At 36.1% G+C, this 11,130-nt stretch overlaps 1 protein-coding gene across 2 annotated transcripts; it reads left to right on the top strand.

Annotated features, from left to right (window-relative positions):
* The first annotated feature begins 682 nt into the window (after nt 1–682).
* rsrp1 (arginine/serine-rich protein 1) lies at nt 683–5,842 on the top strand. Of its 2 annotated transcripts, XM_051125873.1 has the most exons (5): nt 685–955; nt 1,935–2,537; nt 3,086–3,261; nt 5,263–5,346; nt 5,426–5,842. In XM_051125873.1, exons 2-5 carry the CDS (start codon nt 1,943–1,945, stop codon nt 5,555–5,557), a joined length of 987 nt encoding a protein of 328 aa, XP_050981830.1. In that variant the 5' UTR covers nt 685–955; nt 1,935–1,942; the 3' UTR covers nt 5,558–5,842. The 2 variants fall into 2 exon arrangements, 1 of the variants encoding a protein (XP_050981830.1); XR_007828933.1 differs by lacking the exons at nt 5,263–5,346; nt 5,426–5,842 and adding an exon at nt 3,726–4,613 and having other exon boundaries at nt 683–955; nt 3,086–3,549.
* Nucleotides 5,843–11,130: the final 5,288 nt, after the last annotated feature.

The raw sequence follows: 11,130 nt of genomic DNA, 5'->3' as shown, positions 1-11,130 counted from the left end.
ATACTTTCCTCTGAACTTAAACAAGGTCAAAAAGCTCTTGGATTTCATTAGAGATATCTTAATTTGTGTTCCGAAGATAAAGAAAGGTTTTACGGGTTTGGAATGAGGGTGAATAATTAATGACAAATTTTTTGGACGAATTATCCCTTTAACTCTTACCAGTTGGCCCTCATTTACAAACTTAGTATCATTGGTAGAATATATAATATTTCAGTACAATCATTTCAGTCAAATATGTCAAACCATTAATCTGCTGGGGAAAAAGATAGTCCAATTCCGCGGGAAAACCGCAGACTTGGCAACCCTGGGCTCGCAGAATATCTAGATATAATCTCACAAAAACATGCGATTTCTCGAGAGACTGTTTAACAGCACCTACGCATTTATTACTAGACAACCCTATGAAACCACTGTACATAAATAAAGCAAACAATATGTAAATATGAATGTAAATATATGACAGTATTCTCAGATATTAACCTACTGAAGTCTTCAAAACAATGAATTTACTTTTTTTTATTATTATAAAAAAACGCAATTAACATAAAAACTCGGTTACTATGGTTTAAATAAATAAACAACAAATAAAATAATGTCTATCCAAATACAGTTGCGTTGATGAATTTTCTAGATTCTCCCCTCCCCCCCGGGATGACGTCAGTGAGTTTCGGTTAAGTGAAAAACAAGCTGCACACGAGCCACTTCACGCTGAACCATCCAAGCGCTCGCGAGAAATCGACGACGTATGCGAAAGATAGACGTTGACTACTCAGAAACACGTCTGTTTCACGAAATTGTTTTCAATTTCGACGTTATTTTGGAGTAAACATACATTCATTTGACAGTTGTTGAATTTCAAATCGTTTCTGTTTTGAATTCGCTTGAGGAGTAACGTTACCGCCTAATACAGAGCGTTTTCCTTAGAATCTTACTGTTGGGTCAAGTCCTTTTGACGGTAAGTTGCAGTTAAATGTTGTTAAAAGCTGATATTTATATGTTTAACGTGGTTTAAAGTAAATACTTTAACGTTGTTATGTATCTTAATCTTTCCGTAAGTAACGTTAACAATATTGTGCTAACGTTAATTAGTGATACTAACAGTAACGTTAACTACTGAAAGGCAAACAACATATCGATTCTGTCATAGTGTTGTTGTGATAACGTTGGTTATTATAAACACTATTATTTATAGTGTTTCTTGCGGAATGTTCTAGTCTGTTGTGTAATTTGATTGACAGGAGGGGCGGAGACTTTGTTAGACAACGTCACCTGACCTGAATTTTAGTTCCAGCACATTCTCCTGCTCACTACTGCCATCTGTTTTGTTCTTTTTTGTTGTCATGTTTAATTAGAAAATATGGCTTAAATAAACTAATAATCAGAGTTGTCCTGAGATTATAACAATACCCGATCTTGGACAACTTTGTTGAACTCTTTTTGATCCACTTCAAATGTTGACTACTGTATATTCTACCACTCAAAAGTATTTGAATATTCAAAAGATTTTTAATGTGTGTGTGTGTGTTTTAATGCTGTTCATTGAACTCTTCATCAAAAAAATCCTGAAAATATTATACTCTGCTGTTATCAGCATAATAATAATAACAACAATTTTTTTTTGAGCAGCAAAACAGAATATTAGAATTCTGAAGGATCATGTGGCACTGAAGGCTGGAGTTATGATGCTAAAAAAATCAGCTTTGAAATCAACAAGTACTTAAAGCAGAAATTGCAGTCAACAGTCAAGAAAAAAAATCACCATGGTTTTAGGATTAAAAATGTTATATAAACTAGGTGAATTACATATGAACAAACACCTGTTAACTCTCACACCTTTAACTCTGTTAAAACTTGCAGAAGATGGATGGTAATCAAATTTCTTGATTGATTTAACACTTAGTTGACGAGTAACATCCAATGGTTTGTGTTTGTAGGTTTAATCATGAAGGAGGCCAGCCCTGGGCGTCAAAGTGAGGGTGTGAAGCTCATCTTTGATCAGAAGGCTCCATCTGGTCGGAGCTCCTCTCGTTCCTCAAGCAGCAGCAGTGACAGCTCGTGTGACAGCTCATACTCCAGCAGTAGGGGCAGCCGCTCCTACCGCAGGTCACGGAGTTCATCACGGAGCTCATCCTCCGACAGCGGCTCTTCCTCACGCTCTCGCTCACGTTCCCGCTCCCGCTCCCATCCACGCTGCTCTGGCCGCTCACATTGCCGTCACAGACACCATTCTCCTCCTCGCCGCTACCGGGCTCGCTCCCGCTCCTACAGCCCTTCTCCTGAGCACTCTTCCCACCGCAGACGCTACCATCGCCGCAGTCGCTCTCCATCCCCTTACAGCCACTCTAGACGCTACAGGCGTTCTCCATCACGATCCCGGTCTCGTAGCCGTTCACGCAGCCGCTCTCCGGGCTACTGGAGGGGAAGCAGGTTCGTGGGGAGGTACCGGTGCCGTTTTTCCCACTCTCCCAGGGGCTCCAGAGATTACAGAAGCCGCTCTCGCAGCCGTGAACGCTCTTCGGTCCGCCTCAGCCTTGAGGGTAAGACCATCTTCACTTTAATTGTTGTATATGCTACACTGAAGACAAAAGGAAATTTTAAAAGTTTTTAGGAGTTAGTTTTTCCATACAAAGCAGCTAACCTAAATTTCAGTCTGTTCTTCACACCACAAGGGCTATCATTTAGCTTTAGAAGACTTTAAATACGTTGCATAAGTAGTATGGACAACTTTTGATGCTTTATTTCTGTCGTCTTTGCACTTTTTGTGTGTTATGCAAAAAATAACAGCAATACATTATTATTATTATTTTATTTTTTTTCTTCCTCGCTAGGTTTTATGCTTGTAAGTTACAAAACCCCCTCTTCTTTCTCATTAGGCTTTTATGACTGTAAACAAAATAAATAAATAGTTATATGCACAAGCTAAGAATATCTGCTTAAAAAATAAACATTTTTAAATATTTAAAAAAGTATGTAAAAATGCAGATTAATAAAATGATTTTTTGCAGTGTAGTCAGTTGTTGGGTGACTATTTTATAATGCTGACTATGGAGGTAAATTTTAATCTCCATCTTGAAATCTTCCACAGAGAAGAAGTATCTGCTGAATGTGGCCAAAGCAAATGCCGCCAGGATTCTGGGAGTGCAGAACTTAGAGCTGCCAGCTAGCCTGAAGGAGCTGGAGGAGGAAGAGAAAAGGAGATCTTCATCAGATAATGCGGAAAGGGTGAGCGCTGACCAAGCATCACAGAAGACACCCGCACAGGTGAGCCTCTCACACACGCATACAGACATGTTACTAACACATCCAGTGTTTGTTTGACTTCTGTAATGTTGCATGAACGTCCTGAGTGCTTGACAGTATTCTGACTTGTACTTCAAATTACATCTGTGATCTCGGGACGTTGACTAACCCATTGAAACGCGTCTATTTAAAATGTGATTGCGCGCTGTACTTACCCAACCTGGGTCACCATGTAATCTGTCTCCTCAGACGTGAATGATTTTACCTGATGGATTTAATGGAATGATGAACAGCACTTGTCCGGATTAGGTAACAGTACACGTTAAAGAGTATGTACTACTGTGTAGTGAGAGTGTGTGTGTGTGTGTGTGTGTGTATGCGTGCATATGAGTGAATGACCACATGGTTATTTTTCCTCTGTATTGAGGAGCGGCATTTAGCTTCAATTGCTTTGTTTTTTTTTTGTATCGTTTCTGTTCCTGTAGAGATGAAACTCCTCCACCCTTTGGACAAAGAGGGAGAGAGGGGGAGGTCACATGACTTGAATGACACCAGCTTTAAGTCTTATGTGCACAACTGCAAAGGTTAAGTAATTGGGTACAATGTCAGCGGTAGCCTTGTTGAACAAAAACCAACCACATGCATTTGTGTGATTTACCTCTTTCAGCAACACTTTCAGCCAACACACAACAGCACATATGCGGAAGAGTCTGGGGTCAGTAGATTTTTTTTTTTTAAGTAAATACTTTCAGCAAGGATGCATTGAATTGATCAAAAGTGACAGTAAAGATATTTATAATGTTAAAAATAAATACTGTTCTTAAATAATCCTGAAAAACATATCAAGGTTTTTACAAATATATTAACCAGCACACTTGTTTCAACACTAGTAAGTATTTCTTAAGTAGCAAATCAGCATATTAGAATGATTTTTGAAGGATCATGTGACACTGAAGTAATAGAGTAATGCTGCTGAAAATTTAACTTTACATCACAGGAATTAATTAAATTGTAAAAATATTCAAGTAGAAAAGTTATTTTAATTTGTAATTATATTTCACCTTTTTACTGTATTTTTGATCAAATAAATACAGCCTTATTGAGTATGAGACTTTTCAAAAACATTAAAAAAAAAAAAATCATACAGACCCCAAACTTTTGAACGGTAGTGTATCTTTACAACTATAGGAAATTACTTATGTTTGCTGATGGTTGAACTGGGTTGCGTTGTCATTTACCAAAATCTTCCTCTGTTCAGCGAGTGTGAAGACCAGAGAGAGCTCGCTCTACGATGACGGATGGGGGTTTGGAAAAATACACTCTCATCAATTAGTATTTTTTTTTTTTTTTTTTTTTTTTTTTTTTTTTTTTTTGTGGGGCTTTGTTCATGTAAGCAGCCAAAATGTAGTATTATTATTATTATTATTATTATTTTATTTTATTTGTTTTTTTTTTTATTATTAGATTTTCCTCTCAAAATTACACGATATACATGTGCAAAATATATATCTTGCAAAATCGCATTCATTTGAAATCCAATTAAAATTAAATTTTTTAGATACTGTTTCAGTTTGATTCTGAATTACTCATGAAGTGTGAATAAGTGAACCATTTAAGACACTGCATATGCATGAATTTGTAAATGGCAACACCTCAGGAGTTGCTATTATGTTTTATATGACAGTATGGACAGTCAGTCTCAAACTGATTGTCTTGATTTGAGAAACGAGTTGGAATTGGGTGCAGTGTGAACAAAGCCTTTATGTATAGATTTAAATTTTTGCTTGTAAAAAATTGTCAGAAGTAAATGGGTATATCCCAAATGGTGTTTTTGATGTCAGACTGATTCAAAGCACAGCACTGGCATTACATAGGTCAGAGTCTCTTCAGTTCGCTTCTTTTGCATGACTTAAACACCGAACTGAGGGTGTCCTCACTTAGAAATGTGGTACTGAAGTTTACTTGTTTAAATCAAACAAGACAGCGATTTCATTATCCCATTCCCTATTTCTCTGTCTTTAGGTTAACGGTGGTGTCAATGATGATGGCGAGGCAGGGACTTCTCCGACGTCTCCCAAGAGACGGCCAATAACCTTCAGCATCAACGTAAGTTCACTAAAGCTTACTCAAATATGATGACTATAAGTGTATACTGAAATATTAAAGTTGCGCTTGACATTTACAGAATACCATCGCTAGACCATCAAACAGCCCAACGCTCCATGACAGTAAGGTAACATCAAGAGCTGACAGCGTAGCAGACAGGAAGCCATATGGACAGTGGGTCCCCATCAGCAGATCCTCTTCTAAGAAATAAACACTGAGATTCAGTGATGTAAAAAGACTGTATATAGTGTAAATAGTTTGTGTTGTGATCACATGGGGGGGGGGTGGGTGGGTGGTTAGGGAGCACCTGAATTCATCATAAATGTTTTCTTTCAGATGTAAAATGAGTTTTGTGGAAGAAGGCAAGAGGATGTCGAACAGGTGGGAAATATTGTGTACGTTGCGTTGTGGTGTTTTTTTTTTGTTGTTTTTTTTTGTGCTGTACAGTTGATGTTTGTAAATAAAATGCAAAAATAAAACGCAAAAAAAAAATCAATCCTGTTGTGTACATTTTCCCTCCACAAATTATAACGCTTTCCTGAGGTAATTAATGAATATTTTCAATTTAGTTGGAAATTCAAAAACAACACTCCAGAAGTGATGAAGATGCATTCTGATTTGACATCAATACTTTTTTTTTTTCAGCAGATGATAAACCACTAATTTTCACAATTGCTCATTGATAATTAGGTAAAATCTGTTATGTAAATGATGTTCAGTCAGTAAATGGCACAAGCTGCCAAGAACATGTCATAGCCATATTTACGCACACACAAAATTTATAAAGACATAAAGAATTATATTGTATATTTGATTCTGCTTTTTGTGAGATTAAATCTTATAAATATTCAGCTACTTCTTTGAATTAAGCATTTAATTAAGTAAAATTCTTTGTGCATACATTTTTAAATTAAAAACATGATGTTTGCAAGATGAAGAGGGTGTTTTGCTGGAGGAGAATGAGGTCTGATTCATGAAAACACCCTGATCTTTATGTTCAGGTCTGTGGGTGGCGCTGTTGCACTGTGCACATTATTTTATTTGAGTCTAGCAGACATCAAAACATCACAAGCTTTCCAAGTATTTTACGGTGGTTATTACAAATCAGATTAACCTTTCATAATCACTTATTATGAAATAATTAAAACTGTTAATACCAAGAAAAGCTGATAAGTAGACAATGATAGCTTTATATGCATAAAGCATAAACAGAAGAGCTTTTCTTACGCAAAATAGTTAACCCTGGGTCCTTCTAAACCGGGTAAACGGAACCTTGGGTATTCTTGCTTCACGTTGCACACTGCTCATAATTTACCCGGGCTGAACAATTAATCCTAACCCTGGGTTCTTATTTGAATAACAACAGAATGGATTACGAACGCACCACGTGACATAACGGCTTTAGAATTGCGCCTCGTGTTGTTTGGTATTATTATTATTATTTTTTTTTTCTGAATTAGTCGACCATATCGTTGGACTCTAAAGGTAAGAATAAAACAGCCTCTTCTTCATTTCATGACACCTTTCAATTTTAACTTTCAAATGCTGAAACGACTGTTTTTTTTTTTGATGAATGGTTGTCCATTGCTAAACCTCAAGCCATAACCTCAGTTTAGCGCCAAATTTAATTTTTGACAGGAATGAAAACGAGGTTGTAAGGGCCTTTAAGTACAGTGCGTTCGATGGATTGTACTGTTGATTAACTACATACCGATTGTTCTGTTGACTAAAGGTCTTTCTGGAAAAAATACATAATATAATATAGCACTTTTGTGCCACAGTGCTATTGTAAAGAGTGGTAAGTCAATTCCTCACAGCCTCATTTAATTCAATATTGTGTCTAACATGATTAAATGGTCAGTTCACACCTGAATTAAAATTTCCTGATCATTTACTCACCTCCAAGTCATCCAAGATGTTCACGTCTTTCTTCAGTCGAAAAGAAATTATGGTTTTTGAGGAAAACATTCCAGGATTTTTCTCCATGTAGTGGACTTAAATGGGGGTAGATGGGTTGAAGGTCCAAACTGCAGTTTCAATGCAGCTTCAAAGGACTCTACACGATCCCCGATGAGGATAAGGGTCTTATCTAACGAAATGATTGGTCATTTTCTAAAAAATGAAAAAATTACATACTTTTTAATGCGCATCATACACTAGCTCTGATACGCATCTGCGACTTCAACGTAATCACACTGGACAGGTCACATGTGGTTAGTTCTTCGTCTTTGTACTCCAGTTAAAAAAAGTAGGGTAAGGCGAAAAACTCCTTCTCATTTTCTCCTCCAACTTCAAAATCGTCTAACATCGTTATTTTAGCTTTTTACCAATTTACTTTCATTGCATGTTTGCTTTGTAAACACTGGGTTGGTACTTCCATGTGACCTTTTTCAACATGACTATGTAATGCATAAATTCATGGATGCAGAGCTACTCAAAAATGAGCATTTGTGGTTAAAAAAGTAAATAAATTTGTATTTGTTTTTAGAAAATGACTAATTGTTTCACTGGATAAGACTCTTATTCCTTGGCTGGGATCGTGTAGAGCCCTTTGAAGCTGCATTGAAACTGCAATTTGAATCTTCAACTTGTTGATCCCCATTGAAATCCATTATATGGAGAAAAATCCTGGAATATTTTCCTCAAAAACTTTAATTTTATTTCCACTGAAAAAATAAACATGAACGTTGGATGTAGGGTTAACAACGTAAAAGTGTGCTAACACTGCTTTTAAATTGTGTGAAATGCACATTTACTCTGGGTTAAAGCAGGGTTATAAAGACGATAACCAAGGGTTGTTCTGTATGACTGAGCCCAACCAAGCTGTTTGAATATCCCAACTAGTCTGCTTGCAACTTTTGGCAAAAATGAAAACAATCATCGAACGGAAACACTAGTAGCACAGAAAAACAGTGGCTTGTTGTTTTTATTTTTAACTGGCGAATCAAGTTGGTCAATCAAACTGTTATTCACTGGCACAGATCAAGCAGCATTTGATATGCGCCGACATGTTGTCTTGAGACAGAGGAATAGTCCTTATCAACATAGTTAATGAGCTGGAATGTTTTCTTGCTCATTCCCACCCACACGATTTCCTCAGGTGACTGGTGGTTTTAATTAATGATTTTAGTCTGAAAAATCATTGTGTAATAAGACTTCTGTACACGATCCACCAGTTGTATTCAGAATTAAGGCTGGTTTGGCATGGGCGCAAGTCAAAGTCTTGGTTTCCCCCCCGCCGTCTCTATATGTGCACTTTAAGAGGTTGTGCCAAAACGCCATTTGTTATGCTGCTTTTTTCAACATGTTCACTCTTGACTCCACCTGACATTTTGAAGAAGACCTGATGATTTTTATGCAGTCGTCATGTCTTGAAAGAAGAATAGGAAGTGCCTACACAGATGCATCAACAATTGTTGGTTTACTTATTAGCCCACCTTCTGGTCTCTTTCGGTCACTAGATGTGAGCAGTTTATATGAGCACGCTTGTTTACTCTCTACCCTCAATGCAGATAATCTAAAACATTTCATAAACTCATTGGCGGTGATTATGTGACATTTGTTTGTGCACGAATAAAGTGAAATCAGTGTTGTGCAACTCACCGCAGAATCTGATGAAGCTTGTTTTGGAGCACAGGAAGAGACATTATCGTTCTGAAGAATCTATGTCTTTTGTTTTTGCTGTGTGTTGATAAGATCGGTATGAAGCATCTCTCAGACATTCGCTAACACACAGCTGAACACGCCATTCCACAGGTGTCTAGCTAATATATATGCAAATGATAGAAAACAGACAGCTTGGGAATACTTGAAATCTTTGCGAGAAGATTTAGGGAACCATTTAAAGTCAGTACAAAGGTGCATTTAACATTTTTATCTGTGCACATTATTGCAAACTAATAAAATAAAATAACGGCATTACTTATCCAAATATTACTTGTTAAAATGGCTTTTGTTTTTAGCAGTCACTAGTAACTCTTAAAGGGATAGTTCACCCAAAAATGAAATTTCTGTCATTAATTACTCACCCTCATGTTGTTCTAAACCTGTAAGACCTTTGTTCATCTTTGGAACACAAATTAAGATATTTTGATTAAATCCAAAAGCTCTCTGACCCTGTGTAGACAGCAACACAACCACCACATTCAAGGCCCAGAAAGGTAGTAAGAACATCAATAAAATAGTCCAAGTGACATTAGTGGTTTAACGGTAATGTTATGAAGCTACAAGAATACTTTTTGCGCAAAGAAAACAAAAATAACTTTTTTCCGACACTTTTTTCTTCTCTTCTAAAAAACAGACACGTATTCATGAGAGTACACAACTCAGTGTTTACATGCCCTACTATGCTTTACTGACGTAAATCTGTAACATTATGAAATATTATTACAATTTAAAACAACTTTCATTTATTATAAAATATTTTAAATCATTACATCACTACTCCGGTCTTCAGTGTCACTTGATCCTTCAAAAATCATTGTAATATGCTGATTTGCTGCTCATTATAAATGTCTGTTCTGTCACTTTTGATCAATTTAATGCATCCTTGTTGAATAAAAATATTAATTTCTTTAATAAACTGACTTTTTAATAAACTGATTCTTACAGACTCCAAATGTTTGAATGGTAGTGTGCAATAAATCCATAAATGTGACCCTGCACCACAAAACCAGTCATAAGTCACACGGATATGTTTGTAGCTATAGCTAACAAGACATTGTATGGGTCAAAATTTAAGATTTTTCTTTTATGCCAAAAATCATTAGGATATTAAGCAAAGATCATATTCTGTGAAGATATTTTGTCAATTTACAATTAATTTTTGATTAGTACTATGCTTTGCTAAGAACTTCCCTTGGACAACTTTAAAAGCAATTTTCTCAATATTTAGATTTTTTTGCACCCTCAGATTCCAGATTTTCAACTAGTTGTATCTTGACCAAATATTTTCCTATCCTGTGGTCCAGGGTCACAAATAGACTAATAGTGAATATGAAAACACTTTAGTAACACTGTTAAATGTTATCTTTAGTAAATCTCAAAATAATATTGTCATATCTATAATGATTAATTTTATTTTTTAGTATTTTAGTTTTAATTTTCTGATAGAATACAATTTTAATACCGGCTATTTATTGGTTATCAGCCATTACATGAAATTAAGTGTCAATGGTTATCATATTGCTAGTTTGTCAGCTATTTTGTTAGTGCTAATTTATTTAAGATTTAAAGACTTTATGAAAAAAAACATTAAAACTTTTTACACCCCCAATATAATGTATTTCTGAGTGAAACTGGATATGAAATAAGGTTAGTAGGGTGGGAATTGATTGTATCAGGACTTGATTGGCTTGTGTAAAGCATCTCTGTCAATGAGGCCTGTAGTACCTCATGATCAAACAGACTGATCAGTGTTTGTGGAAATCACATCTACAATCTACAAATGGCTTATTTATAGCTGTTGCTGTAAATTAAACTGGTACAGAAGAAAGTATTTTAACATCAAAACAATTACACACTTTAACATCAAACATAATCAGATTTTCAAAGCAGAATTGGCATTTGCCAGATGATGTAATCAAGCATAAGGTTTATTCACCTCAGTATTGTCAGCTGTGCCGACGGTCCTACAGCTGTTCCTGATCACAGATCAGATGTCCTGGCCTCAGGTATGGACACGGTCATTATGGATACGGATCACTTGATAAGAGATGCACTAATATCAAAGGTGCGCACACACATGCATACACAGATCAATGTCTGTATCTCTTTTCTATTCAC

The sequence above is a fragment of the Labeo rohita genome, chromosome 13 (assembly GCF_022985175.1).
Source record: "Labeo rohita strain BAU-BD-2019 chromosome 13, IGBB_LRoh.1.0, whole genome shotgun sequence".
Lineage (NCBI taxonomy): Eukaryota > Metazoa > Chordata > Actinopteri > Cypriniformes > Cyprinidae > Labeo > Labeo rohita.
This window is presented reverse-complemented; position numbering and strand designations above follow the sequence as displayed.

Coding starts and splice junctions, on each gene's coding strand:
- rsrp1 (XM_051125873.1), top strand. CDS start 1,943: ATGAAGGAGGCCAGCCCTGGGCGTCAAAGTGAGGGTGTGAAGCTCATC. Junction 2,538..3,085: donor GGTCCGCCTCAGCCTTGAGG/GTAAGACCATCT, acceptor AATCTTCCACAG/AGAAGAAGTATCTGCTGAAT. Junction 5,347..5,425: donor CAATAACCTTCAGCATCAAC/GTAAGTTCACTA, acceptor TGACATTTACAG/AATACCATCGCTAGACCATC.